This window comes from Trachemys scripta, chromosome 11, assembly GCF_013100865.1.
Source record: "Trachemys scripta elegans isolate TJP31775 chromosome 11, CAS_Tse_1.0, whole genome shotgun sequence".
Taxonomy (NCBI): domain Eukaryota; kingdom Metazoa; phylum Chordata; order Testudines; family Emydidae; genus Trachemys; species Trachemys scripta.
Genome location: NC_048308.1, coordinates 15,438,490 through 15,465,711, shown reverse-complemented (window position 1 = coordinate 15,465,711; position 27,222 = coordinate 15,438,490). Strand labels below are relative to the sequence as shown.

General features: G+C 43.2%; 1 protein-coding gene across 3 annotated transcripts in view; it reads left to right on the top strand.

The window, feature by feature from the left end:
* NCKAP5 (NCK associated protein 5) overlaps positions 1-27,222 on the top strand; it is a 310,769-nt gene that overhangs the window by 221,320 nt on the left and 62,227 nt on the right. For 2 of the 3 annotated variants that reach the window (XR_004647669.1, XR_004647668.1), the window contains exons 9-12: positions 691-882; positions 6,343-10,202; positions 11,098-11,275; positions 16,684-16,762. Coding sequence is in view for 1 of the 3 variants with exons in the window: in XM_034785642.1 (XP_034641533.1) it covers positions 691-882; positions 6,343-10,202; positions 11,155-11,275; positions 16,684-16,762 (4,252 nt within the window). In the remaining 2 variants the exon portion in view is untranslated. The remainder of the gene's footprint in view (positions 1-690; positions 883-6,342; positions 10,203-11,097; positions 11,276-16,683; positions 16,763-27,222) is intronic. The other variant, XM_034785642.1, reaches the window with a different exon arrangement.

Genomic DNA, 27,222 nt, shown 5'->3' with positions numbered 1-27,222 from the left:
TCTTCCTCAAAGCTGGCATTTAGTCACAGTCAGCTGAAATTGCATTTGGAGAGGGGCGATAACTACCCAAGTACTAAAGGCAGCCATAAAGTGTCAATAAATTGCATAAGCAAGAGGCTTCAGCTGTCTGAAAGTGACACAAAGATGGATTGTCTACATCAGAGAGTTTCTTAGACAAAGCTTTGGACTAGATAGGAAACCAGAATTAGACTGTAATGGAGAGATTCCATTCTCGGTGGACATTCTGTTTGGGACACTAAATTAATTTACCTTGTCCAGTTGGTAGAGCCTCATCTGTTACATTGTGGGGCTATAATGCAGTTGTCAAGATGTACTTGTACTCTTATAACTTAGTTTGTGATATCTTACTGGAGCATGCTGCTAATATCTACAGCAGAATTCAAACAGACTCAAAATACTCTTGCAGAAAGACCAGCAGAATACGGAAGCCACAGTAAATAAATAAAAAGAATTGGAGGGATTGAGATCTTTTTCTGTTCTAATAAAGCTAAACGTTAAATTGTTTTTTTATTTTACATCTATTCATTAATTTTTACCAGATCCTAAAGGAATACAATGCAAGTATAAATGGCACACTTGCATTTTGCCCTATTAACTAAATCAATCAGGTAGAAGAGAAAATGATCTGTTTTTACCCATAAGATTGTTGCATTTCTTCTTGTGTTTTAGGAATGCCAGCAGAATGTGAAATCCAGTATACCTGCCTTGAAATGCCAGAGTCAATTAAATACGACAGGGCCCAGTCGCCTATATCCCCGGAGCAGTTGCAGTAGCAGTGAACTCTCTCTATCAAGTGCTTGCAGTGAATATTCCAGTGGCTCCTCCTACACTTGGAATGATGGAAAGACGTGCAGTAAAAGGGTAAAGCAAATTGATTTGTTTCATTTATTAACCCAATTCATCTGAAACAAGATTCATAGATTCAAGGGCTGGAAGAGACCTCGAGAGGTCATCGAGTCCAGTCCCCTGACCTCATGGCAGGACCAAATACTGTCTAGACCATCCCTGATAGACATTTATCTAACCTACTCTTAAATATCTCCAGAGATGGAGATTCCACAACCTCCCTAGGCAGTTTATTCCAGTGTTTAACCACCCTGACAGTTAGGAACTTTTTCCTAATGTCCAACCTAAACCTCCCTTGCTGCAGTTTAAGCCCATTGCTTCTTCTTCTATCCTTAGAGGCTAAGATGAACGAGTTTTCTCCCTCCTCCTTATGACACCCTTTTAGATACCTGAAAACTGCTATCATGTCCCCTCTCAGTCTTCTCTTTTCCAAGCTAAACAAATCCAATTCTTTCAGCCATCCTTCATAGGTCATGTTCTCTAGACCTTTAATCATTCTTGTTGCTCTTCTCTGGACCCTCTCCAATTTCTCCGCATCTTTTTTGAAATGCGGTGCCCAGAACTGGACACAATATTCCAGTTGAGGCCTAACCAGCGCAGAGTAGGAATGACTTCTCGTGTCTTGCTCACAACACACCTGTTAATGCATCCCAGAATCACGTTTGCTTTTTTTGCAACAGCATCACACTGTTGACTCATATTTAGCTTGTGGTCCACTGTAACCCCTAGATCCCTTTCTGCCATACTCCTTCCCAGACAGTCTCTTCCCATTCTGTATGTTTGGAACTGATTGTTCCTTCCTAAGTGGAGCACTTTCCATTTGTCTTTATTAAACTTCATCCTGTTTACCTCAGACCATTTCTCCAATTTGTCCAAATCATTTTGAATTATGACCCTATCCTCCAAAGCAGTTGCAATCCCTCCCAGTTTGGTATCATCTGCAAACTTAATAAGCGTACTTTCTATGCCAATATCTAAGTCGTTGATGAAGATATTGAACAGAGCCAGTCCCAAAACAGACCCCTGCGGAACCCCACTTGTTATAGCAGGATTGGGAACCATTAATAACTACTCTCTGAGTACGGTTATCCAGCCTGTTATGCACCCACCTTATAGTAGCCCCATCTAAATTGTATTTGCCTAGTTTATCGATAAGAATATCATGCGAGACCGTATCAAATGCCTTACTAAAGTTTAGGTATACCACATCCACAGCTTCTCCCTTATTCACAAGACTCGTTATCCTATCAAAGAAAGCTATCAGATTGGTTTGACATGATTTGTTCTTTATAAATCCATGCTGGCTATTCCCTATCACCTTACCACCTTCCAAGTATTTGCAGATGATTTCCTTAACCACTTGCTCCATTATCTTCCCTGGCACAGAAGTTAAACTAACTGGTCTGTAGTTTCCTGCATTGTTTTTATTTCCCTTTTCATAGATGGGCAGTATATTTGCCCTTTTCCAGTCTTCTGGAATCTCTCCCATCTCCCATGATTTTCCAAAGATAATAGCTAGAGGCTCAGATACCTCCTCTATTAGCTCTTTGAGTATTCTAGGATGCATTTCATCAGGCCCTGATGACTTGCAGGCATCTAACTTTTCTAAGTGATTTTTAACTTGTTCTTTTTTTATTTTATCTTCCAAACCTACCCCCTTCCCATTAGCATTCACTATGTTAGGCATTCCTTCAGACTTCTCGGTGAAGACCGAAACAAAGAAGTCATTGAGCATCTCTGCCATTTCCAAGTTTCCTGTTACTGTTTCTCCCTCCTCACTGAGCAGTGGGCCTACCCTGTCCTTGGTCTTCCTCTTGCTTCTAATGGATTGATAAAAAGTCGTCTTGTTTCCTTTTATTCCTGTAGCTAGTTTGAGCTCATTTTGTGCCTTTGCCTTTCTAATCTTGCCTCTGCATTCCTGTGTTGTTTGCCTATATTCATCCTTTGTACAGTAATTTGTCCTAGTTTCCATTTTTTATATGACTCCTTTTTATTTTTTAGATCATGCAAGATCTCGTGGTTAAGCCAAGCTGGTCTTTTGCCACATTTTCTATCTTTCCTACTCAGCAGAATGGAGCGGTCGGAAATTTCTGAACTATTTGCCTTTCTTCTTCTTCTCCCTCCATCCCTTTAAATTATTATCAAACTTGTTAGAGTTTGGTGGGGGCAAATGTGAGGATGTGAGAGGAGTTGTCCAAACAAACTTCAGGCCTCCTTAACTCTTTAAGCTATCTGGCACAAGGGCCTACAGCACGGGTGGACAAACTTTTTGGTCCGAGGGCCACATCTGGGTGGGGAAATGTCATGCAGGGCCGGGGCAGGGGGTTGGGGTGTGGGAGGGAGTGCGCAGTGTGGGAGGGGGTGCGGTTTGCAGAAAGGGGCTCAGGGTAAGGGGTTGGGGCAGAGGAGGGGGCCAGAGTGTATGAGGGGGCTCAGGGAAGGGGGTTGGGGTGCAGGAGGGGTGTGGAGTGCAGGAGGGGGCTCAGGGCAGGGGTACAGGGAGGGGTGCGGAGTGTGGGAGGGGGCTCAGGGCAGGGAGTTGGGGTCCAGGAGGGGTGCAGCAGGGTATTGGGGTGCAGGCAGGGGGCTCAGGGCAGGGATTTGGGGTGCAGGATGCAGGAGGGGTGCGGGCTCCAGGGTGGCAGCGGTGGGGTGGCAGCGGCGTGCACTGGTGCCAAGGCAGGCTCTCTGCCTGCCTGCCCTGGCCCCGCACCGCGCTGCACCGAGCCGCTCCCATAGTTTGCCCACCCCTGTCCTACAGAGTACAACATGCAAAAACTGTCTATGCATTTACACACGAGACCAAGTTGTGCTACACTGGCTTCATTTGGGTTCCTGCATTTAATCAAGGGTAGAATTTGGTATATTTAGCAGCTTTAAAAAAAAATGTTGTTATGGTTTAGGAGGCAAGAAACATATGAACTGAAAGTGTTTGCTGCCACAATGCATAGGAAAAAAATAGATCAGAAAGGAGGTCTCGTGATCTAATGGCCTTAAATAGAAGAATTGGAGAGATTTCAGCTTGAATCATATAGGGAAGCTTAGCCCCTTGACCCTAATTGTTGAGTTACCTCAATGCAAAGTGCTAATGCATGATGAATTAGCACACAACACCGGGAGCATCACCATCACCAGTGCCAAAGGGTTAAGCAAGTTGAGCTCATATTGTTTTTAATCATTTTCTATTCTCCCTGTCTCTGCATTAACTGAGCATATTGAATGGTAGGCTTCTCTGAACAGCAACTTCTTGGCAGTTTTGGAATTTCTCCGGGTTTCTTGTCAGAAAGAATGTTTCATTTAGTTTCCTTTTCTAAGCATGCTAACTTCAAAGTAGGCTTTTTGAGAGGGGCTAGACTAGGGAGGTAAAGGGGTGAAGGATTTGGGAAATGGAAACTTTCAGCTCTTAGGTTCAGATATAACTAGGGCCCTACCAAATTCACAGCCATGAAAAACGCAGCACGGACAATGAAATCTAGTCTCTCCCCCCATGAAATCTGGTCTTTTGTGTGCTTTTACCCTATATTATACAGATTTCATGGGGGGAGACCAGCATTTCTCAAATTGGGGGTCCTGACCCAAAAGAGAGTTGTGCGGCGGTGGGGGGGTCACAGTATTGCCACCCTTACTTCTGCGCTGCCTTTAGAGCTCTCCCGGAGAGGTGTGGCCGTTGGCCAGGTGCCCAGCCAGCAGCAGTGCAGAAGTAAGTACCATACCATGCCACCCTTACTTCTGTGCTGCTGCCTTCACAGCTGGATGGCCAGAGAGTGGCAGCTGCTGACCAAGGGCCAGGGGTGAAAGTAACTTAAATGACTTACTGATATGCAGGGAGGCAGGGGTCCTGGGACAGGTGGGGGGGGGCCTCTGGGCCCCCTGAGAGGCGGGGCCTTGGGTGGAAGGGGCAGGGCTGGGGCCAAAATCCCCCAGCCAGCCCTTCAGCGCTGCCCCGCCCCCACTGCCTGGGACTTCAGCGTTGATTTAAAGGTCACGGGGCTCCAGCCGCAGGTACGGTGGTGGCAGTGGCAGCCAGGAGCCCCAGGCCCTTTAAATCACTGCCAGGGCCCCAGGGTAGCAGTGGCATTGGCTGGGAGCCCTGGGGCTCCGGCGGAAATTTAAAAGGCCCCATTCCAGCCACAGAAATTTTCCCAATGTTGTTTTAGAAATGTGGCTTTGACCATATCCTGAAGGGAGCCCAGTCTATGCAGTCAGAAGGGTTGGAAATTTCTGTAATATTTAAGGTAAAGATACATTTGCTATAATTTAGTAAAGTACCACAGTCACACTCTGTCTCACTGTTAGAAAATTGCCTTTTCTTTTCTAGCTATGCCCATGTCTAGCTCTTCTTTTCAAATCACATTTTGCTCAATTTGCATTTTTGTTTGCTGTTCATACTCAAGCATTTTCTGTTGTATAGTGCTTCCTACCTTTTCAAATAGGTAAGTTGAAAAAGGCAAAAAGAGAGGCACTTTCCATGTAGAAAATGATTGGGGACTTTATGGGAACTCCGGGGTTTCTTTCAGTAATAGACACCAAACTCTCTGGTTAATAAAAATAACATCTCTTCCTCTTTCTGGGTTGCTATACTTATTTTTGGTTGTTAGCATATCAAACCAAACAATAAACATAAGACCTACTACAGACTTCTCCTATCTCAAGTACAAGCATCAGTTATAAGAAAAGACCCATAAATTGTCCATAGTGCAGAAGAATCACCTTTCCTAGCTGTCTTCTGGGCTGCTTGGTTGGTCTCTAAGCTGCCTGAGTCACATCCAGGCAAGAGCAGCTGCTAATACTGTTCTTAACTGCAGGATACAAACCCCACTTGCCAAACAACCCCACTTCTTCACTAACTAATAATAACAATAGTAACAAACCCCTATCTTAGGTACTTATAGGGCCCCATTACCTCACAGAAGTAGAAGTAGGGTTTGTGAGGTTTCCTCCCAGGGCCCAGCATGTCATAATGGTCTGGAGTTCATGTAAATATGCCGTATTTACTATATATGCTGTGTAGTCTTCCCTTATTTTTTTTCCTCATATGTGAAATGGTAGATCGCCTGACCATAAGTTTGCATGCATGAGTGCAGCCCCTTCACTAGCCTCTGTTGTCACTTTTTATTCACTCACCTCATTGATTCCCATTTCCTCTTTCCCCTAAATTCAAGCCAACTATCCTCATTATCTCCCTCTGCTTTTCCAATCTCTCTCTCATTCAGACATTCCCTTTCTCTTTCACACTCAAATTTCTTCTGCTCTCTTTCTGTCTTACCCCTCTCATCCACATTCTCTCTCTTACACACACCAATCACCCTCCCCATTTCACACTACTATGAAATACTGTGTTAAGAGAGAATATTGGCATCAATTCCAAAGATAGCAGTTTGTCTAGATGAGACTTAATACCAAATGCAATTTATAACCAATTAAATAAAAGGTGTTACTTTTTTTCCTTACCAGCATATTCTTATTTTTTAACAGTCATCTATAAGCTGGGATAAAAGAATAAGCATTGGTTCTTCACTCCCGAGCAACCTCTCTAGTCCTACAGACGATCTACCTCCAACTCGTATCAAGGAAAACCACATTTTGGAAGGGCTGAAGAAGTTACAGAAACGAAAAATGTTATTTGAACCATCTTCAGTAATATCAAAATGGGGTTACAAAGATTGCATGGACTCCAATGAAGGAATATATTCCCCTGGAATTAAATGTGGCAGCCATGAAGAACAAACTCATTGTAAGCCAATGGAAATAGGGAGTGTTTGCATCGAGCACAACAAAACTTTCACTTATGATTCAGATTCACATGATGATGCAGATGATGAATCTTCATCTTTAGTGTTGCTGCATGAAATACCAAGCAAAGGTTGCAGGCTCTATTGTAATAAATTAACCCACAGTATTTCTGACAGTCTATTTGGTTGGGAGCCTAATGGGAAACATTTACCAGAAAAAGGTTCATATTTTAATTCAAGGGAAAGACCTGAAAAACTAACTAATTTTGTCAATGATTTTCAGTCAGAGGTAAAATCATGCACAAATGTTAAGCTGCCTGTACTACAGCTAGATCAAAGCGCTGCTAATCTAGGTTGGAAGGACCTTAATTTACAGTTTTCAGATACTGATGACAATGAAGTCATGGATGAATTACATATAGAAAGCAGTGATGAAAAAAGTCCATCGGAGTTGTTATTAACTCCCTTTACTGACAAGCATACAGAGAGCTCTGACGTGCTTGCAGGGATGGAGAATTCTCAGTTTGTATCTACTGACGGAGAGGAAAAACAAGTATCCACTCAGTCAGATATTGGGCCAAAGACATGTAATTTCATTAAACAACAGAAGGTCATAAAAAAGACTTCTTCTGAAGAATGCACTACTGTAATATTTGATGCTGAGGATGGCGAGCCTATTGAATTCAGTTCACATCAAACTGGAGTAGTCACTGTGACTAGAAATGAAATTTCCATCAAGCGACCACAAAGTGGGCCCAATGCAGAATACACTGAATTTATACCTCAGGGAATAACTAATTCACAGACAGGAACTAATGCTAGAAACTACACTGTTTTAGAAACACCTGAAGATGAAATCGAGAAAAGGACTCTTCAGAATAATGTAGGGAATGAAAATACAATTGTCCCCAGGACATGCAGTGAATCTTTACACTTTGGAAGAGCATTGTTGCAAAATACTCTACAACAAAAGCTAGTGAAGCCAGTGTACAATGTATCATATAAGGCCAATTCCATCTCCACTGTTCATGCAGGTATCAATCAAAAACAAAACTTGACTAAAATACCCAGCAGAAGTAAGTTTTCACCACAGAAAATTAAGATGACAGATAGTGAGGAGTCCGCTGCAGCCTTATCATCTGGCCCAACAACCCTAGAAAAATCACCAGCTTTGCTGCCTATGAAACTGTCAAGATTCAAAAAGGCACAAAGTCCAACTCATAATCTGGATTTGAAAATAGACATAGAGATTCCAAAGCACCCTGCCCATCTTCCTCAAAATTCTAAAATTCCAGGCAGAAGTGATTGGACAAAGAATCCAAAGAGTCAAGTTCCAGAATTGCCATTATTGCCTCGGCACCTTATAGAACCCAGTGACTATGGAGAGCCCCCAACCAGAGATATTCATTGTGATTTAGCAATTGTAGAAACCCGATCCCCATCACCCCCTGCTCCTCCGGGCCGATCAACTTCACTATTGATTAAACCAAATTATGAACATTCTCCACCTTTATCCATAAAGCCAGGCACAACTGTTCCCAATGAAACAGCAAAAAATATTCTTAAATTGTCACCCTTAAAAAGAACTGCAAACCCTATTGCTTTTCATAATCAATCTAATCGTGAAATGCTAACAAAAAATACACCTCTCATGGCCAAAATTGAATTAGTTCACCTTGAAGAGAATGGAGAAATGAGCACACAAAACATGCTTCAGCAGTCCCACAGCTCCCCTGGAACCTCTAAAGGGCCTTCCAAAGTTTTCACAAAAAGAGCTTGCCCAAAACCCTCTAATCAGTCAGTATTCTGCAGCAATCAGGAGCTTTCTAACCCAGGATTACGGACAGCTAAGACCTTCTCTCTAGCTTGTGTGTCACTGGAAACGGTTTCCTCACAAAGCACATATTCAGGCAAAAAAGGACTATCCGATGGCAGTGGAGTGCCTCAGCCACAAAAGATGCCAAACAGTCTGCCCACATCTCCACAATGTCAAACAGCAAATAGTAGTGAGCCTCTTCTATCTCATGTTAACCGTTCCTCATTGCCACTATCGTTTCATGGCAGTGACACAACAAATGCTGTCCAAATCTCTCATGAGAAAGGACTGAAAACCCGACTCCCTGTAGGACTGAAACTACTTGTAAAATCTCCCCAACTCCTCAGGAAGAGTTCTACTGTACCAGGGAAACAAGAAAAAGACAGTATAAATGCAGCTTCCAAAAGCAATGTGAGTTCATGTAAGTACAAGCAGGATGAATCCATGTGTCTAACCACCATGGAAACAATGGGTACGGAATTAAGAGTCACTAAGGCCAATACTGAAATAAAAGATCAATTTTCCATGGGACGTACTATTGATACAGCATCACCTCACTCACCTGAAAACTGCAGCATGATGGTAGACAGAAGAGATGGATTAGAAAACAAATTAGTTAAGAGATCTGTTTCTTCTAGTAACAAAACATACTTAAAACCGGCTCTGGGAATGAATGGAGCAAAAGCCCGTAGTCAAAGTTTCAGCATTCATACAGGGGAAAAGCCAGCTACCCCTGTGACAGACGGGCTAGGAAAAGTACGGACTCAGATTATTACTAACACTTCTGAAAGAGGAAATTCTTTAACAAGGCAGAACTCTACCATGGAAGGATTCCAAATCAAGGCCATTCCTGGGTTAGCAATGGCATCAGAGACCCTTTCAGATACTTCAAAAGTTCCAGAAAAATTCTATTCTAGACAAGGTTCTGATGGAAGCATGAGTAGTTCCAATAGTCAGCATGGTAGCCCAAGCAGACTACCATTCAGAACATCTCCAAAAGTGGACTTGTTTCACAACATTTCAAAATGTGAGGAAAACAAATCACCTTCTCAGAAAGATACACCAAATATATTTGTCCACAATCAAAAAAGCAGTGAGAATTCTAAACAGTATCCACTAAACACAAAAAGTATCATGCAAGCAGAATTGGAGTTGGAGTCATCACCTACTATTCCAACAGAACAAATTTCATCATTTCAAAACTTGGATGGAATACAATATCCTCGTAAACTTGAAGCAAGCAAGTCACAAAGACAAGAAACCTCTTTAAAGATACCAGAAAACTCTGAGGTTACCAGTGCTTTGAGTTCATCTGTTGTACAACCTACAATAGAAGAAAAAGTCATGTTGTGTATCCAGGAAAATGTGCAGAAGGGTCAAGGGCAAAACAAGTCTCCCACCACCGAGATGAAACAAAAGACTGGGCCCTCTATAGCTAGCTGGTTTGGTTTTCGTAAGAGTAAACTCCCAGCCCTGAATGGTAGAAAAACTGATGTTCCTAAAACAAAGGTAGAAAAGAAAGAAGCAAAAGGTTCAGGTTTTGGAAATAAGCAGGCAAAGTCAGAGAAAAAAAAAGATAAAAAGAAAACTGACCAACACTGTGAAGCAGAAAATGAATTTAATAAGAAAACTGAAAATGGTGACATTTTAGATGATGTTTTGAAAGGCAAAAAGAATACAAAAGCTTCACAAGACATCCCTGGCCAGATTAGGTGTTATCAAAAGAATGGTTCCTCCACCATCACATATTCAGCAAAAGACAGTTTTATGAAAGAACTTTTAAACAGGTAATTACTTTATGAAACAATTTGGGATGTGCATTTTTTTTCCTCTGCAGCTATATGTGCATCCTCGATGTTAAACAGAATGCAAGAATGTTTGTTCTAGACTAGGAATGCATAGTGTAACCCACACACCTGCTGGGTGTGGTGTTCTCCCCCATGCAGTGGCCCTGAGACCACATAGAGAGAGAGAGATTATTAGTTTGGTCTACAGCCTTTCAGCTCATGCGGTACAAGCTCATGCACTAAGCTTCAGAGGCTGCAGGTTCAATCCCGCCTGCGACGATTGGGGTCTGTCGGTGTTACAATAGCAGCATTTGTTTTGTACATATCAAGATTTTAATCTCTGGAGGAAAATGTTAGCAATAAAATGATAATCTGGTTCATGTTAGTTTGTTAACCAAACCAATGGTCTTTGAAATTAAAGAATGGTAAATTTGATCAAAGATTATAGGAATTCAAACTATACCAAAAACTAGGCATGTAGGCATATGGTTTGAAACAGAGGAAAATTACATGTACATGTTTTTTTATTTCTCCCATTCGCAGTGATTGTAACCAGCAAATGTGTATTTGGTAACTAGCCAGAATTAATTACATTTACAGCTACCATAACCTTAAGCCACAAAGACACTCAACAATCATTGTACAGTGATTCCCAGTTTGCCCCACAGCAATTCCAAATATAAAATAAATCATTGTATGTGAAAGACTAAATTGATACACTACCTGAAATTGCAAGTGACAGATTTGATCAAGACTAGTTAGAAACATTTATCACTCAAAGGTCTAGAGACAGAAAAATACAGAGAGGTTACTTTAAACATTAAAGGGATGGGAAAAGTAGAGCGCTTGAAGAAGGGCAATGTAATTTATCAGAGGAATCACTTTCTACCTGCAGAGTTGATAAGAAAGCAGCTCAGCAGACAGAAAGTGGATCAAATAATGTTTCCTACAGGAGTGTGTCGAAGGGCAGCTCCCAGGGCTCCTCTCTTCCCAGCAACTCTATCAGCGCTCAAGGAAGCCACAAGAAAAACAGCAAAACAAAAGCTGATATGGAAATGCAGCATGAGACACTGGTAAGTTCTTTAGTGCACAAAAACATTATTTCCCTTTTATTAATTTCTGGATGTGCTTTGTTCCTTATTGTCAGTACAGGCAAAAAATACAATAATTGTTTATATATAGTAGAAAGAATTTTGTAACTAGAGAACTATGAATTAATGTCAAATCTGACAGTTTGATTATGGGCCAGATTGTACGACTATTCATGAAGATCATACTGCTTTTACCAGCAACTCAATTTCTGTAAATATATTTGCAACAATGATGCCATAATCACAGTGCAGCACAATGAAATAAGGGGACCATTTTCTTTTCTTTTTTACTTTCCCCTGAAAATTACACACTTGCATCAAACATTCTTCTGATATGATCGAAACCATTAAAAAGTAAAAAGTGTAAAACAATGGGGGGAAAAGGCAAAGTACTGAATCACATTTAGGGATGTTTGTCACTATCAAACACACAAGTGAGAATTGGATACTTGACTTTCCATGGGAATTAAGCCCCTTAGCTACCCTTTGTACCTTTGAAAATATCCCCCTTGAAATGAATTTTGTGCTTCTCTGCAGTTTTAACTGGATCTGATACTTTCATTTATCCAGAGAGCAGAAGCGTTACAATTCCTAAGGAAAATTGTTTTAAGCACTGTCAGCTCTTGGGCCCTGATTGTGCAAAGGTTATGCATGTATTTGCTTAGCTTTACACATTGTGAGTAGTGCTTGCTGTGCATCAAATGAATAAAGCTAAGAATGTGTAAATCTTTTGCAGAATTGTGACCTAAGATCTTACTCTAAAGATACCCCTAATTGTGAAGTTTTTAATAATTAATCTTAGAACTTAGCTCAGAGTGATTTCTCCTTTAAAGTGGGCTTCTCCCATGATGTTATAAAGTTTCAAATACCGGTGGCATACAGATATTTTAACTCTAACTGCATTTAATTTTGTATCATAAAAACTTTCTTCATAGTTGTGTTAACCATATTATTTTCCCTTTTTGCAAAATAATTTGAATGTTTGTACCAACTGTGTTCAGTGTACAGCATTAATTTAAGCATATCATTTTTGTTCTGACAAAATGGGTTATTAAAATACAGCACATGCTACCATTTCGTATGGGAACATTTGAAATATGAAGTAATTAAATATTTCTCTGGGTCATATTTGAAGGGTAAAGCAAGTTTCAAAAAGCTTCATAAGGGGAATTTGAAAACCTCTTAGTTTACTATTGATGTTAGAGGGCTTAAGGTTATAGTATCACAGACACACTTTCAAGTCCAGGCAAATGTGTGTTTTTATTTTCATGCAAATAATGTCTGTACTAAAAGGATATACAAGGTCATTTTTAAAAACTCTCTCAGAAAGCATTGGCAGAATGAATGCTTTGGAAAACTTTTTGCTCCTGGCTTCTGTGGTATCATCTCTTCTTTGAAAATGTAGATGTCCCCTGCATTATAAAACCACAAATTATAAGCATATCTAAGGCTGCCCTTGTAATGTCACTGAAAGGAAAGAGAGAGAATGAAAGTCTGGAAATGTGCAATATGCAGGAAATTCAATCCAACTGATCTAGAACTTTGATAGCAAAGCGGAGCCCCTTATCAGAGCCACTCAATTTAACTATGCCCCATTTAATATGGTCCTGACAGCTTAGGGTATATTGTCACTGTACAGAAGTACAAAAAGCTCTGAACCATTGCTTCTACGATTTCTTTTTTGCTTTCTTATTATTTTCTAATGCTGCAATAATTTGCTATGCTTTTTGTCTCTCATTTTGTAAAGTCTTTCTAAATGTAACAATAACAGTCATTTAGGACTTTAAGTATATCTTCAAGAAACACACTTCATTTTATCAGTGAAGTGCAAAGATTGTCCTTAATATACAAAAATAATGGAGAAATGCTAATTATCCTATTTAGCTTCTAAGGACAAATTAGTCATGGTGAAAAGGCATTACCTATTTTATACCATACATCCCTTTGTTAAGCTGGAAATCAAAGTATTGTAACTATATCGTTTTTGAAGATTCAAGTTGCTTCAGTTGTGAATTCCTTATTATGAATTTTGTTGAGTTTAATTCCTAAATGAAATAACTAGTGCCAACATGTTGAGAGGACATTTAGAATAAAGAGAATGAAAAGACATACTTTGTGCTCTTAAATCTAATTTTTGAAAGAAATATGCTGTTAAATAGGATTTATAAATTAAGAGGAATTTCAGCTTGTCCTCCAAACTCATACTAGAGAAACAACTGAAACTCTTTAAATTCAGAGTTCATGCATTTTATTTCTAGCTCTTTTCATTATTCTTTGGTGTCTGCTTTCTTTGAAGAAGATTGCAAAGGATTCTGTTTAGAGAGATATCTATGATTGAAAACACTAGCATGTGGTAGCATAGACCATTGTGTATTTTTTATAAAAAAGGAAAAATAAATGCTTTTTGAGAAAACAGCATAAATCTTTCAAAAAACCTTAAACTAAGAGGATTATTCTTCTCTTAACAATGTAAAGTACATTCAGTAATGAGGGTCAACACTGAAACTGACACTTGTATTTCAAATCTCATACCGTATGTACCGCTTTTTAAAAACCTGACAATAACATGAGACTCTTTTAAACATTAACATTCTAGAAAGTATTTTTTCAAGTGTTTTTTCTTATACTTCATAGAATTAAATCTTTTCTCTTTCCAAGTGCTAATTAAAGGCACGGGGGCCTATTATGCCATCCTTTATGCAGCACTTATCCCTGATTTTTGTGCAACTTATACTAGAGAGCACCATTACTTGGCTCTCATTAACAGCAAGCTTGGGTATACACCTTTGGGAGGGATACACAGCCACCAACTGCGTTATGATTAAGTTAATCAAAAAAGGTTCCTTTTGGACCAAATGCTGCTCACTCACACATTTAGTCCCATAGGCACAAAACAGTAACACCCCAAATGTTCTCTTCTGACATAGGCCTCAACTTGTTCAGACCATTGGCCATTACTTCAGGTGAGATGCAACAGCTTTGAATGGCACTGCCAGCATATTTTGGCTGCAAGACCTCTGTAAGTGGTCTATGGTGGCTCATTCCACAGGAAAAGTGATCATGAAGTGACATACAGTCAGCCTAGGGGTAAATAATACCATACTCTCCCTTCTGCTGGCATAGTATGGAAATGGGGGTATGGTCAGGATAATTCTACGCTAGTCCTGAGCTAAGTTTTCATCAGCTATGAGACTACTGTAACACAATGTGGGGGGAGAAGTAGACAGAGTAGCACCAGAATCAGGGCCATTCAAGTGAGAAATTTGAGCCACCTTTGCATACAGCTCCCGGAATTGCACTCTGGGCATTTTGGAATAACAAAGGACATAGACTTCTATCATGAAGTTCAATAAAATTAGCAGGACACATACAATCTGTCATGACCTATGGGTCTTGAACCCAGCTTGTTGACAAGGACCTACTTGGGACCCATGAAAACCAGCCACAGTGTCAGGCTCTGCCCCTGAAGTCCAATTGTTGGAGCCCCAGGGTGGCTAATTGATCCACTGGCCCTACTTAAGCCAGTAGCAGGAACCGGAAGCTGTTGAAACAGCTGTGCTCCACTCCTGTCCCCTCTCTGCTCCTCTGCTCCTTTATTTCCTGCCACCCAAGTTGTGGGTCCAGACCTCCAGTTTGTTTCCTGCCTCTGACCTCCTGGTATTCTGACCCAGCCTGATCCTGGTTCCTGATTTGTGGTGCTGATCTCCAGTTTGTCTTCTGCTTCTCATCTCCTAATATCCTGCCCTAGCTTACTTCTGTGTCATGACTGTGGAATCTGGCTCAGACTACTGGGTCAGGCTGCCTATGTCCTGGCTGTGACAATCCCTAAATGGCCCACATGTTACAACTGGAGTATTCCATGTACTATGGCCTGGTCTTGTAGTAGTTGTTCATGAAAAACTGCCATTGCTTTTTGTAAGAGTTCAACCAATGTATAATCTGTAACTAGATACTCTGCCTTGAATAAGGCTGTATCACCTCAGGAGCAGAGCAAGGATCCAGTTATGACTCAGAGTCACAGTTCCTCATCTACTCCTCCCTTGCTCTGAGCCTGAGCCAGATTCCACAGTCATACTCTGCCTATGTCCTGGCTGTGACCGTGCACATATTCTTCTCTTATTCCACATGCCCTGAAGAGTTCTGTTCCCCAAGAAAAAAGTTCTTATAAAATCTTTCCACTTAAAAGAATATGTGACTTTTGCAAATTTATAGAGCCAAATCCTTGACTTACTAATGCTAGTTATGAGAAGTCAATGGAATAACCTGTGTGAGTAAGACAAGCAGAATCTGGCCTATGATACATTTTTTAAAAAATTAATTGGTTTGCAAATAATAATAAATCCTAAGATTTTAGATTGGGAAGCATATTTAATACTTCTTTGAATGTATATAAAGTACAATAGATCCTGGAAGTGGCTTAGGGCAATTGAGGGCAGTTAACAAGTATTAATAAGAGCACCAAGGAGTGAAAGAGTGAATTTTTCTTCAGGGCTTGTTCTCTTTCAGGACAGCCTTAGCAAGTATTTTCCTTTCTGTTTGACTTATACATATTGGCATGGTGTAAGAAAAAACATACGCCCTTGGATCTGAATTATAACCACACGTGGTGCACGTTGAAGAGGTTTTTCTCTGTACATGTAAGAAGCAAGTTGACAAAATGCATTCTAGGAAGAAGCTTAACTGTTTGTGCACCCATTTTTGGGAATAGGAGAGAAGAAAAAGTGTGAATTATGCAGTCCTCTCAAGCATCACCTAGAAAATCCATGAGGCTAGAATCACACATTTTAACTACAGTGCAATAGAAAAGATCAGTATAGGGATCTTGGTGCATGATTCATTTTTTAAAATTATGATTGGCTTTCTAGCTAGTCTTTTAACAGGTGGAAAAGAAGACACCAGAGTTAAATGATTGCAAACCGAGTGAGGAGATACCATGTCACACATTAAGTTCACCTCATATTTTCCTTAGCATAAAGAATGACACATGATATTCCTGGAGAGAAACAAATACGGGGTCATGAAACCTGAGTGTATTTCTGTATTCTTATTAAAATGGATTGTAGCAGAAGTAATTTCCTCTTGAGGAATTACATCTCCCCAAGTCTTAATTTTTCTTGACAGCCGCATATCATGGCTTTTATTAGAGGATTTAGAATCAAAGCTGTTATCTTTAGACCTCTTTCATGGAATGAGACACACTATATATTCCTACTTTTAATACTTGAGCAGCTAAACATTTCTGAAAGGATATTAGGATAATTAAGGTAAATAATCAACTAAAACAATAAAACAAAAGTGCTATGGCTTCACACCATTTTTGGTCTATGCAACCAAATGCAGACACGTGAAGGATGTTTTGTTTACTTTGATTTTTGTTGTATTATGTGCAGACTAAATTGGTCATAGAAAGCCAGCAGGAAGATGAAGAGGACACCATCACAAGCACTACATGTCAGAATCACGTAATAGGTACAAAACTATATTTTATATGGGTATTAATGATGCTTTTTTTCCTGGTAAAACAATGTTTAATCGCAGTAGCTAACCTAGCTACTAAATTGTCCTTTTTAAAAAAGGACTTTCTTTGCATTCGTTTGCCAGTCCAGCAGTACAGATACTGACACCAATTGCGGAGCAAGGTGCTATTCGATGAGTAAGGGTGTTGCAACCTGGCCCAGAGGTTACAACTGGAGTATTCCATGTACTATGGCCTGGTCTTGTAGTAGTTGTTCATGCAAAACTGCCATTGCTTTTTGTAAGAGTTCAACCAATGTATAATCTGTAACTAGATACTCTGCCTTGAATAAGGCTGTATCACCTCAGGAGCAGAGCATGGATCCAGTTCTGACTCAGTCACATCTACTCCTCTACTCATTTACTCCTCCCTTGCTCTGGTAGAGAAAATTACTTCACCTCTTTCTGTGGAGCAGCTCACTCCCATCTCAGCACCCAGCTATCTCTAGTAGGTAGAAGTAGCAAATCCATGGCTCCCCACTCTGCACTTCTTTGCTTCCTCCCTAGCCATTTGCTCACAGCAGGGATTATCAGATGAGTAGACCCTGCTCTTCTCACCATAGCCAGAGTAGCAGAGTCATAATCTGTGCAGCGGAGTAAGAGCTGTGACAATCTAGCACAGACTGAGTGCCAGATACAGCCCCTATTTAAGCAAGGGTAACTAAAAGGTTTAAATAAATAAGAAAAGAATTACCTCCACTATGTGTTCTTCAGTGGACTAGTACAATTCCTCCTGCTTGCTATTTGATTAGCATGTGCTACTTTTTAATTAGAAATACACAGTCAACATTTCTTAAACTATTTGTTCCCATAAGCTCTGATGCAATAAGTGACATCCCCTTTCACAAGGCCATATTTTGTCCAAGAGCCATTATGTCCGCTTTATGTGGGACAGGAGGATTCTGCAATGGCCATTTCAACTCCCTGTGCTGCCGGAGACCACAGCATAGGGTAGAATCTGACTTAGTCTTTCCAGGGTACTGTTAGGGATTATGCCAGGAAGAAGCACTTTTCAAGTTGGCCTGTCAAGCTGTCTTGCAGTGTCTCAAGAGCATGAGGACCAGACTCAAGGCAGACTGTGAAGAAGCAGGGCACAAACCCCAATTCGTCTGTGAGTTCTATAGTTAGATTTCACCAACCAAGGATCATGTGCAGACTCCCCAAGCACTACAACAGCCTTAACATGCAGTCACAGACAGTCCCCTGGGGCACTCCAATCAATCTTGTCACCTAGGCAAGCCTGCCTTTGTGATAGATGGCCCCTTACACCAAAAATCACAACAATATTCAAGTTAATCCCAGTCCCAAAGGACCAATCACTTACTGCAGGTTAATTGCACTTGAGATCTCACACCAAAGACAACGCTTGTATCCAATCCTGTAATAAACTATCTAAAGATTGATTAACTAGGAAAAGGAAATAAGAACGTTATTTACAAGGTTAAAGCAGGTAAACATATAGACACAAAAATGAGTTCCAGTCTTAACTTTCAAAACGTAATAGAAGCTTCTATAATAAGCAGGCGCTATATGTCCTTTAGGGCTAACCCAGGCCAACCACTGGGGAGCTTTTGCTTATGATTAGTAATCCTTGCCTCTCAAAGGGGGAGTGGGGGAGATAGCTCAGTGGTTTGAGCATTGGCCTGCTAAACCCAGGGTTGTGAGTTCAATCCTTGAGGGGGCCACTTAGGGATCTGGGGCAAAATCAGTACTTGGTCCTGCTAGTGAAGGCAGGGGGCTGGACTCAATGACCTTTCAAGGTCCCTTCCAGTTCTAGGAGATGGGATATCTCCATTAATTTTAATTTAATTTAAATTTAGAGTCCAAGCAGCATAAAAGATACAGTTTCTCCTTCTTAGGGCTTTTTATTCCTTCCCCTGTTCTGCTTCAAGTTGCAAGTTCAGCTGCTGGGAGGAATTCAGTTGCACATCTCCTCTTCGTGGGGGCGGAGGGGGAAGCAATCAATAAAGTCTTTTGTCCTCTGATGTTCCACAACGATTTGTCTGGTGTTGGTGGACCTTCTTTGGTTGGGCAGGAGATAACACCTCCTATGGCAAACTAGTATTTCATACTTGCCTAATACTTCTCTCCTGTTGGGTGATTTACAGTTACAGACCAAACACTTAAATATTACTTTATAACATGAGACACTGTAGGTGAGATTAATGCATGCAGCAATTGACAAGCATTTCATGAACTCTGAACACTAAACACATTTGTATAACTCTAATACTTGTTGTAACAACACTAACACACAGGTGAGCCAGATTGGTTCCAGTTATGTATTAGTCAGTGTTTAGCTGACACCTAGGGGCCTTGGCATGAGCTGGCACCTGGTCCGCCAGTGTTACAACTCCCATTCCCCACAAGGTTTATAGCCTGAGGGGAGACAAAGTCATCAGATCATGCCATGCTGTATCACTAATTCTAAATTATGTCTGTCTTCTCTGCAGTTGTGCTGGGGTGGGCAGAAGGGGCTCTTAAAACTTTCACCTCTGTAATTCATGCCTGCAGGGCCAGCCATAACTTGGCCCTGATTGTAACAGTCACAGTTTGACCCTGTGACTAATACTTAAGAGACGCCCAGGCTCCCTGGTGCAGGTGTAGATTACAACCATTAATGGCTGAGGACCCATTGGTTGTGGTTTCTTTAAAAATGTTTTGTTTTATCATCACTATGGTAAGTGGATTCTCATGATAATTCATGCTGCTAGGTTTTGGAGATTAAATGTTGTGACTCTCGACTTGTTTGCAAGGCTATGAGCTTGGTGGTTACTAAACAAAATTCTAATAACTCTTGAGATCAAACTTTAATCAACTACATTTTGCCCATTGGCAGGAACAGATGAAGACAACCTGGGGCCTTAAGCACACCACAACCTGTCCCCTATGGCTTCACCCGTCAGGCCCCAGCTCCCCCTGCTCGGTGGTTCTCATCTCCCCCTCCTCCATGGAGTGATAGCGTCGGGGAGGGAGGGGGGAGCTCCTTTCCACACAAGACTGGCAGCAGTGGTCCCTCAGCATCCTAGAAGAGGCAGGTGTGGCAGCAGGGGGCACCCCTGTGTTTACTTCAGCCACAGGTTGCCCTAGTTATATTCCCTTTTATCTCTTATATGTATTGGCTGGGCCTGCTGCTCAACCTCCTGCCATATGCACAATTCTCTGCTAAGGTGGTGTTGGTGGAGCTCCCAGAGAAGTGAGTTAACACCTTATTGAGATGCAAGGGGATGTTCACACCTCTATGCTATTTTTTCAGCCTACCTGCAGACTTCGGCAGATGTCTTTGCATCAGTTACATTAGGGTCACATTTTCAAGCTTTTTCTCACAACTATGTGGGCTAGAAATCTGTTTCTATTTGTTAATGAAAGGTGATCATGCATTCATCAGGTGACTCCAGGGCCTAGGTGTGGGCCTATAGTGCCTCTGCCTTGGCTAGTCCCTAGTCTTGGACATTCATCTGTGGGAATCCTATAAAGTAGGCTTTATCTCTTTCTGCGTGTTTTATTATATTACTATAAGGTGGGTGCACTACAGGTTGAACGATTGTATTCAAAGTATAGTTATGAATGGTTCACTGTCAAACTGGGAGGGCATATCTACTGGAGTGTGCAGGGGGTCTGTCTTGGGTCCAGTACTATTCAATGACTGGCATAATCAAGTAGAGGGTTGAAATTTCCAGATGACTCCAAGCTGGGTGGGGTTCCATGCACTGTGGAGAACAAAATTAGAATTCAAAATGAGCTTGAAAAATTACAGAATTGGTCTGAAATCAATACAATGAAATTAAATAAAGACAAGTGTAAACTACTACACTCTGGGAAGGAAAAATCAAATGCACAACTACAAAATGGGGAATAACTGGCTAGACAGTAGGACTGCTGAAAAGGCTCTGGGAGGTTATAGTGAATCACAAATTGATTATGCGTCAACAGTGTGATGCAATTGTGAAAAAAGGCTGTTGTCATTCTTGGTTGTATTAACAGGAGCATCATATGTAAGACGAAGGGAAAGTGTAGGACCCTTAATGAATGGGGGAGGCAATCTAGCGACAGATGATGTGGAAAAAGCTGAAGTACTGAATGCTTTTTTTTGCCTCGGTCTTCACAGACTAGGGCAGCTCCCAGACTGCTGCACTGGGAAACCCAGTTTGGGGAGGAGGTGAGCAGCCCTCAATGGTGAAAGAACAGGTTAAGGACTATTTAGAAAAGCTGGACATGCACAAGTCCATGGGTCCAGATCTAATGCATCCAAGGGTGCTGAGGGAGTTGGCTGATGTGATTGCAGAGCCATTGGGCACTATCTTTGAAAATTTGTGGCGATCAGGGGAGATCCCGGACAATTGGAAAAAGGCAAATATAGTGCCCATATTTAAAAAAGGGAAGAAAGAGAAACTGGGGAACTACAAACTGGTGAGCCTCACTTCAGTCCCTGACAAAATCATGGAGAAGGTCCTCAAGGAATCCATTTTGAAGCACTTGGAGGAGAGGAAGGTCATCAGGAACAGTCAGCATGGATTCACCAAGGGCAAGTCATTCCTGACCAACCTGATTGCCTTCTATGATGTGATAACTGGCACTGTGGATATGGGGAAAGTGGTGGATGTGATCTATCTTGACTTTAGCAAAGCTTTTGATATGGTCTCCCACAGTATTCTTGCCAGCAAGTTACAAAAGTATGGATTGGATGAATGGACTATAAGGTGGATAGAAAGCTGGCTAGATAGTTGGGCTCAATGGGTAGTGATCAACAGCTCTATGTGTAGTTGGCAGCCAGTATCAAATGGAGTGCCCCAGAAGTCGGTCTTGGGGCCAGTTTTGTCAACATTTTTATTAATGATCTGGATGATGGGATTAATTGCACCCTCAGCAAGTTCGCAGATGACACTAAGCTGCGGGGAGCGGTAGATACGCTGGAAGGTAGGAATAGGGTCCAGAGTGACCTAGACAAATTGGAGGATTGGTCCAAAAAAATCTAATGAGTCCTGCACTTAGGAAGGAAGGATCCCATGCACCACTACAGGCTGGAGACTGACTGGCTATACAGCAGTTCTGCAGAAAAGGACCTGGGGATTACAGTGGACGAGATGCTGGTTATGAGTCAACAGTGTGCCCTCATTGCCAAGAAGGCCAACGGCATATTGGGCTGTATTAGTAGTAGCATTGCCAGCAGATCGAGGGAAGTGATTATTCCCCTCTATTCAGCACTGGTGAGGCCCCACCTGGAGTATTGCATCCAGTTTTGGTCCCCCCACTACAGAAGGGATGTGAACAAATTGGAGGGAGTCCAGCGGAGAGCAACGAAAATGATTAGGGGGTTGGGGTACGTGACTTATGAGGAGAGGCTGAGGGAACTGGTTTTATTTAGTCTGCAGAAGAGAAGAGTGAGGGGGGATTTGATAGAAGCCTTCAACTACTTGAAGGGGGTTTCCAAAGAGGACAGAGCTCGGCTCTTCTCAGTGGTGGCAGATGACAGAACAAGAAGCAATGGTCTCAAGTTGCAGTGGAGGAGGTTCGATATTAGGAAAAACTATTTCACTAGGAGGGTGGTGAAGCACTGGCATGGGTTACCTAGGGAGGTGGTGGAATCTCCATCCTTAAAGGTTTTTAAGGCCCAGCTTGACAAAGCCCTGGCTGGGATGAGTTAGTGGGTGTTGGTCCTGCTTTGAGCAGGGGGTTGGACTAGATGACCTCCTGAGGTCTCTTCCAAACCTAATCTTCTATGATTCTAAGACCTGGAGGTAATTGTTCTGCTCTACTTGGCACTGGTGAGGCTTTAGCTGGAGTACTGTGTCCAGTTCTAGGTGCCAAACTTCAGAAAGCATATGGACAAATTGAGAATCTCAGAGGGAAGCAACAGAAATGATAAAGGGTTTTAAAAGCCTTGCTTCTGAGGAAAGGTTAAAAAAACTAGTCATGTTTAGTCTTAAGAAAAGACTGACCTACAGTTCTCAAATGGTTCATGGGAGTGCCCACGCTCCAACCCTCCACCTGTAAGTCTGCTGACAACTGCTTACCTGTGACCCATGGAGCCTCCAGTGTGAGGCTTTGCCCCCTAAGATCAAATTGGCAGAGTCCCAGAGCCTGCTGGCTATACATAAGCCACCAGCAGGAACAGGAAACTGTCCAAACAACGGGGATGCACCCTGCTCTGGACTGTGTGCCTTGTACTTCCTGTGCCTGCCCTCCCCCACCCCAGCTAGATTTCCTGGCATCCCAACCTGGCAAGACTCCAAGCACCTGACTCAGAGTGTTGATCTTGTTTGTCTCCTGGTTCTGACCTCTCAGTATCCCAACCCAGCCAACTCTTGACTCCTGTCTAACGACTGCAGACCCTGGCTCTGACTACTAAGTCTGGCTGCCCACAACCTGGCTGTGACAGCTTGTTTGGACCATAGTAATCCTGCAGGACTGAGCCTGATGTGAGAAGGATGGACCCAGCAACACTACTGTGGCCACCAGAAGCATCGAACTCACACAAATGAGCCCTCTGCCTCCAGGTGGATAGTCAAGTCCTGCAGGCCCAAGTTGTGCAGCTGACCTTGGACAATCAATGGCTGCAGGAGCAAGTAAGGCAACTCATAGCTGAGAACACCGTGCTGTGAAGATGGCCTGCAGTGTCTTGCCCGGAACATGGACCTGGAATACCCTTGCCTGAATGGTTCAACGGGAATCACCAGTGGTTCTGGGGTTTCATGAGCCAAAGCTGCCTTCTGTTTCTGATGTGTCCCCAAACCTATGTGTAGTGGGGTGGTTGCCCCACACCAGGAAGAGGAAGGGTTAAAGCAGGCCAGAGGGAGCCTGAGCAGAACCCTCTAATTAGAGGAGGGCTCACTAAGCGAGCCAATTGGAAGGTGGCTTGTTGCAGTGGCCAATCAGGGCCAGCAGGGGCCATATATAAAGGACTGCTCAGCAGAGCAGAGGGCAGTCTCTCCCTGGCCTGCTAGGGAGAAGGACTGGCTGCTTAGGAGCACCAGGGCTAGAGAAGTGCTGGACCGGGTAGCAGAGCAGAAGGAGCTTCTGGCTGACTGCTGCCAGACTGAGGGCTTGGAGGAAGGGCAGACTAGACTGGTGACTGCAGTAGGCCACTGAGGCGAGTGACTGGACCCTTGACCTACATATTCTCAAGACCCATGATTTCCTTAATGCAGTTAGCCACCAGGACCTGCTTGAGGTCATCCACTCTGCCTCTGTCTATGGAATTCCACCCAACAAGCTGGCCATTATCAACTGAGAACCACATGACACCCGGGAGGGGATTGTGTTTATGAGGGACCCCATCTATGTTTCCTCAAGGATCAGCAAGAGTGGCAGTTCTTCAACTGTGCCATAATTCCACCTTCGCAGGACACTTAGGGCAATACAAAATCCAATGATTAATGTCCCATTTCTTCTGTTGGCTCCAAATATGCCCCACAATAAAGACCTTTGTAGGTGTTTGCCCACACCAGCATCCCTCACCAGAAACCCTACAGTCTCCTCCAACGTCTGGACACCCCATCTCAGCCCTGGGAGGCCATTTCTTTGGATTACCAGAATCCATTGGTTTCACACGCATCCTGACAGTGGTATATAGCATTTCTAAGATGGCTCACTTCATTCCCTGCACAGGTTTACCCTCAGCAGAGGAAATCACCCACCTCTGGATAAACAATATAGTCCATCTTCATGGCCTCCCAGATCATGTCATCTCCAGCTGGGGGGCCACAGTTTACTGCCTGCTTCTGGCATGAGGCTCTGTGTTATTAGGAGTCCACGTGCAGCTGTCCTTTGCCTACCATCCTCAGTCAAACAATACTTAAGATGCTTCATCAGCCATCACTAGGGTCACTGGTTTCCACTGCTACCCTATGCAGAGTTCTTGTGCAATAGTGAAGACCATGCATCCACAGGCCATAGCCCTTTCTTTATCAACCATGGGTACCACCCACAACTACCCACATCCTCACCCAACCCATCTGCCTCAGACCTAATACAATGTATCCATCACATCCAAGAGGACATGAAGGGACAGCTTGAGAAGACAAAGGAGGACTACAAAAGAAATGCAAAGAAGCATCAACAACAGGGTCCTTCCATAGATGAAAAGGTTTTGCTTTCAATAGACAGACAGACCATGCCAGAAACTAAACTATCATCTCCTTGGCCAGTACTAGGTTTGGCAACTAATCAACCTGATCACTTTCGAGCTGCAGCTCCCTCAGTCTCTTAGAGTCCACCCGGTATTCCATGTCTCACTTCTAAAACCATACATCAAGAACACATTTCCCCATACAGACCATGCAATGCCCCCACTGGGTCACAAGAAAAATCCATTGTTCATGAAGTCAAGTGGGAAAAATTATGGTGCCTGATTGACAGGAAAGGTTATAGTCAAGAGGAACACACTTGGGAGCCAGCTGAAAACATTCATGCTCCCGCCCTGTTTCGGGCCTTCCATAAGATGGGGTGGGCAAACTTTTTGGCTCGAGGGTCACATCTGGGTATGGAAACTGCAGGCCATGAGTGCTCATGAAATTGGGGTTGGAGTGTAGGAGGGGCTGAGGGCTCTGGCTGGAGGCACAGGCTCTGGTGTGGGGCTGGAGCTGGGGGGGTTTGGGGTAAAGGAGGGTGCTCCGGGCTGGGATCAAGGGATTCTGAGGGTGGGAGGGGGATCAGGGCTGGGGCTGGGGGTGGGAGCGTGAGCGGGGCTTAGGGGTGCAGGCTCTGGGCAGCGCTTACCTCAAGCAGCTCCCAGAAGCAATGGCATGTCCCCCATGGCTCATACACAGAGGCACGGCCAGGTGGCTCTGCGTGCTGCGCTGTCCACAGGCACCACCCGTGCAGCTCCCATTTGCCGCAGTTCCCAGCCAATGGGAGCTGCGGGGGCGGTGCTTAGGCAGGGGCAGTGCACAGAGCCCCCAGACTGCCCCTAAACATAGGAACCAGAGGGGGAATATGCCGCTGCTTTCGGGAGCTGTGCAGTGCCGCAGCACGTGCATGGGAAGCGGCCCCCGACCTGGAACGCAAGAGCGGTGCAAGCCCCAGATCTCGCTCCCCAGCAGGAGCTCGAGGGCCAGATTAAATTGGCTGGTGGACTGGCTGTGGCCTGCGGGCCGTAGTTTGCCCATCCCTGCCATAGGAGATACCCTGAGAAACCTGGACCAAACCTCCAGGGAAGTGGGATATGTTATAACCCATAGGTCTCAAACTTGGGGCAATAAGGCTTATGGGAGCAGTCATGCTCCAACCCTCCACTAGGCAGACTGTTGACAATTGCTTACCTGGGTCCAATGACACCCAGACCCAGTGTGAGGCTTCACCCAGGAGGTCCAACTGGCAGAGTCCCAGAGCAGCAGATTGGCCCGCTGGCCCTACTTAAGCCAGCAGCAAGAACAAGGTTGGCTGCTCACGAGAGGGCAATGACAAGGGAGACCTATTAAGTCTTCCAATATGCTAATGGACGTTATAAAGAGGATGGTGATCAATTGTTCACTGTGCCCATAGAAGGTAAGAACAAGAAGTAATGGGCTTAATCTGCAGCAGGAGAGATTTAGGTGTAATATAGGTAGAAAGTTTTTCCTGACAAGGGTAGTTAAGTTCTGGACGAGGCTTCCCAGGGAGTTTGTGGAATTCCTGTCATTGGAGGTTTATAAGAACAGATTGAACAAACACCTGCCAGGGATGCCCTATGTTTACTTGGCACAGAGGGCTACACTTGATGACCTTTTGAGATCCCTTCTGGCCCTACATTTCTGTGAGTCTGAGAATTTGTTTTATTTTTTTCCATATAAACTGAAGGTTATGTTTGCACTGCAACTGGGAAGTGCTATTTCCAGTGCGGAGAGACAGATACACACTAGCTCTATTTGAGCAAGTGAGCTAAAACTAGCAGTGCGGCTGCAGCAGCTCAGGCTAACCACCCAAGTCTGTATTGTAGAGGCTGCCACTGTGCCACTACGGCTCCAGGCTATTTTTAACAAGCAAGCTTGAGCAGATCTAGCATGTATCCGTCTACCCAGGCTGGAAATCAAACCTCCCAGTTGCAGCGTAGAGTCACCTTATATGTAAATAAGCTGCTGATGGTATATAGGCGGCTTGGGACTCAGTCTCAGGCACTCCTGAATGGGAAGCCTGGCTCTGCCTCAGTTTCATGGTATAGCCATGAGTAAGTCACTTAAATTATCTGGGTAACATCGTCACCCCTGCTCTGGCCCTTCAATGCTGGGTAAAAGCACCAGAGCAGCACAAAGGGGCTCTAAAAAACCCAGATCTGCCCCAGGGGAGGATTTTCCCAGTACAGGCACTGTGATGGTCAACGGTAAGGCAGCCTTCTGAGGACCTCTTCATAGGCTCTGGTATAGGGGGTATGCCAAGAGTGACAGAGGGCTTGTCTGTATGTGATGCTGTGGAGATTCCAGGCAGCACTGCAGTGATTC